General features: G+C 37.3%; 1 protein-coding gene across 1 annotated transcript in view; it reads right to left on the reverse strand.

The window, feature by feature from the left end:
- Nucleotides 1-239, reverse strand: part of LOC115306934 (olfactory receptor 8J2-like) — a 1124-nt gene extending 885 nt beyond the window's left edge. The window contains exon 1 of the mRNA XM_029957507.1: nt 49-239. Within this exon, the coding sequence (XP_029813367.1) occupies nt 49-239 (191 nt within the window). The remainder of the gene's footprint in view (nt 1-48) is intronic.
- Nucleotides 240-2533: the final 2294 nt, after the last annotated feature.

The following is a 2533-nucleotide window of genomic DNA, read 5'->3' on the forward strand; positions in this document are numbered from 1 at the left end:
TTAGGGGCAATGACAGTAGAATCTCCAAGATTGATGATAGCCAAGTGCCTGAGGAAGAAGTACATGGGGGTTTGAAGCTGAGAGTCCACACTGGTGAGGGTGATGAGGCCCAGGTTCCCGGCCAGTGTCAGCCCATAGATCAGCAGGAAAACAAAGAAGAGTGGAATCTGGAGCTCTGGGCGGTCTGAGACTCCTGTGACCATGAACTCAGTCACCCAAGTGAGATTCCCTGGAGCCATTTATTTTCTGTCTTTCGTTTTTCTAAAGGAGAAACTGGAAGTAGATTAATAAATGATAAAATTGGTTGTAATGTTTGTAAACTATTTCATGTATATTAGATCATTTTTGTCAATAATTAAAAGGGTTAATTGTAATTGTATTTCTCCCAACATTTGAACAAAATTCAGAAAGAACTCTCTAGTAACCAATTTAAGACTGTTAAAACTGTTGCCCTAGGCTATTAATTTTTTCCATTCCATATTGGATAAATGTAATTTGGTCAAAATAATTACATTAGTATACTTTTTGAATTTATTAATATTTATATGTATATTATAAACATTAATTATAATGTATATTTAAAAATGCACACAATGATTTTTTGTATGGTTTCAATGATAAAAAATACATACATAGAAGTGTTGGGCACACAAATGACTCAGTCTGTTATGTGTCCAACTTCTGATTTCATCTCAAGTCATGACCCTGTGGTGTGTTAGATGGAGTCTTGTGTCAGGGTTTGCACTGATAGCACAGACCCTGCTTCGAATTGTCTCTCTCTGTGTTTCCCTCCCTCTCCCTCTCTCTCTGTCTCAAAATATATAAATAAACAACAAACAAAAAGTTCATGAGCCAGGATAACTTTCAGTGACTTTCATTTATTTTTCCCTTAGCTGCCAGTGGCTTTCTCTTTAGCCCATTCCTTGTCATTATCCTTGGGAATGTCAATGTTTCTGTGGGAAATATTTTGAGTGTGCTGGGTTTTTCCTTATTAGTTTCTACCACATCACACTGCCTCAGCTGTCCACCAACAGACCACATAAGTCGTGTTCCTTCTTAGTGTCATCCACAAACTGACTTCTTAACAATCACATTTCATTTCTTCTACCAAATATAGTAGACCTTTCTATATTCTGACTTCTATCTGCTCAGATGCCTCTCTGTTATTGTGGTTTGACTGCCCTTTCTTATTATCCAGTGTATACCACATCCCTGTGAATTTCTTAAAACCTGCTTTGATGTCTTAAAAAATATTACATATAGTTTGATTTGCTCAAGTTGGATCACTTTGTTTTACCTGTACAGAGAAATGTGTGGAGAGGCATGTTAACATTATTCAATATGTTGTGTACTTTGGTCCCAGAACTATGGGAGCCATTTCCAAGTAATCATCTTATTATTCTGCAGGAGTGTCTTACAAGATACATGTGATTACTTCTGTGTCTGATGAAATAAGTGAAGCTCAATGAGATTCAGTCATGCAAAGAATCTGTGTAGAATATTGATTAATGTTATGACTTAAGACTCCTGCTTTATATGTTTTGTTTTTTTGGTTACTTGGTTGGATGTTAGTCCACCAATTACTAGCTGTGTGATTTTTATCAAGTGTTTATATGCTCCTGTTGTGTGAATGTGTGGGATAATACACAAACATGATTTTGAACAATTTGCTTTTCTTTTTCTTTTTCATTTCTTTTTCCTAGAGAGCATGATCAGGACAGGGGCAGAGAGAGGGACAGAGAGAACCCTGAACAGGCTCTTTGCCACCAACACATAGAGCCTGATGCAGAACTTGAAATCGTGAACCTTGAGATCATGATATGTGTTGAAATCAAGAGCCAGACATTTGGGGCAACTGAGTAGCTCAGTCAATTAAGTGTCCAACTTTGGCTCAGGTCATGTTCTCACAGTTTATGAGTTTCAGCCTGGTGCCTGCTTTGGACTCTGTGTCTCCCTCTCTCTCTGCCCCTTCCCCCTTTCAAAAATAAATAGACATTTAAACATTTTTTTTTAAAAAAAGGAGTCAGACATTCAACTGACTGAGCCACCAAGGGATCCTTGTTTTGAACAATTTTCCAGTGTGGTTTCCTCTTTGCATCCCAGTAACTCATTCTGCCTCACTGAGGAGTTTATGGTTGAAATAGGATTCGGAAGAGCAAGTGAATTTAATCTTCCTTATCCAAGCAACTGGTACACGTGCTCTCTAGCTATATATTTAACAAACAGATCGGGTGTGTTCTCCCATAAACTGATTCTCTTTTACTCCTGTGGTGTTAATGTTATCATGTATCCAATACGTGTCCGATGAGCTTATCCAACTCTGTTGCACTAGATATCCCGTATCTCTTTTCTCCTACCATTTAACCCAAAAAGAAATTCACAGGTAAGTTCATGATAAAAATCACTGTAGCAAGGCTCGCTTTAGAAAAGAGCATTTGCTGAATAAAGTATTCCAGTTAATGTTTCACTCTGAGGCATAACATACTCAATAAATATATCCTTACTTAACAAAAATGCTTTAAGAAAGCATCAA

This window comes from Suricata suricatta, chromosome 11, assembly GCF_006229205.1.
Source record: "Suricata suricatta isolate VVHF042 chromosome 11, meerkat_22Aug2017_6uvM2_HiC, whole genome shotgun sequence".
Lineage (NCBI taxonomy): Eukaryota > Metazoa > Chordata > Mammalia > Carnivora > Herpestidae > Suricata > Suricata suricatta.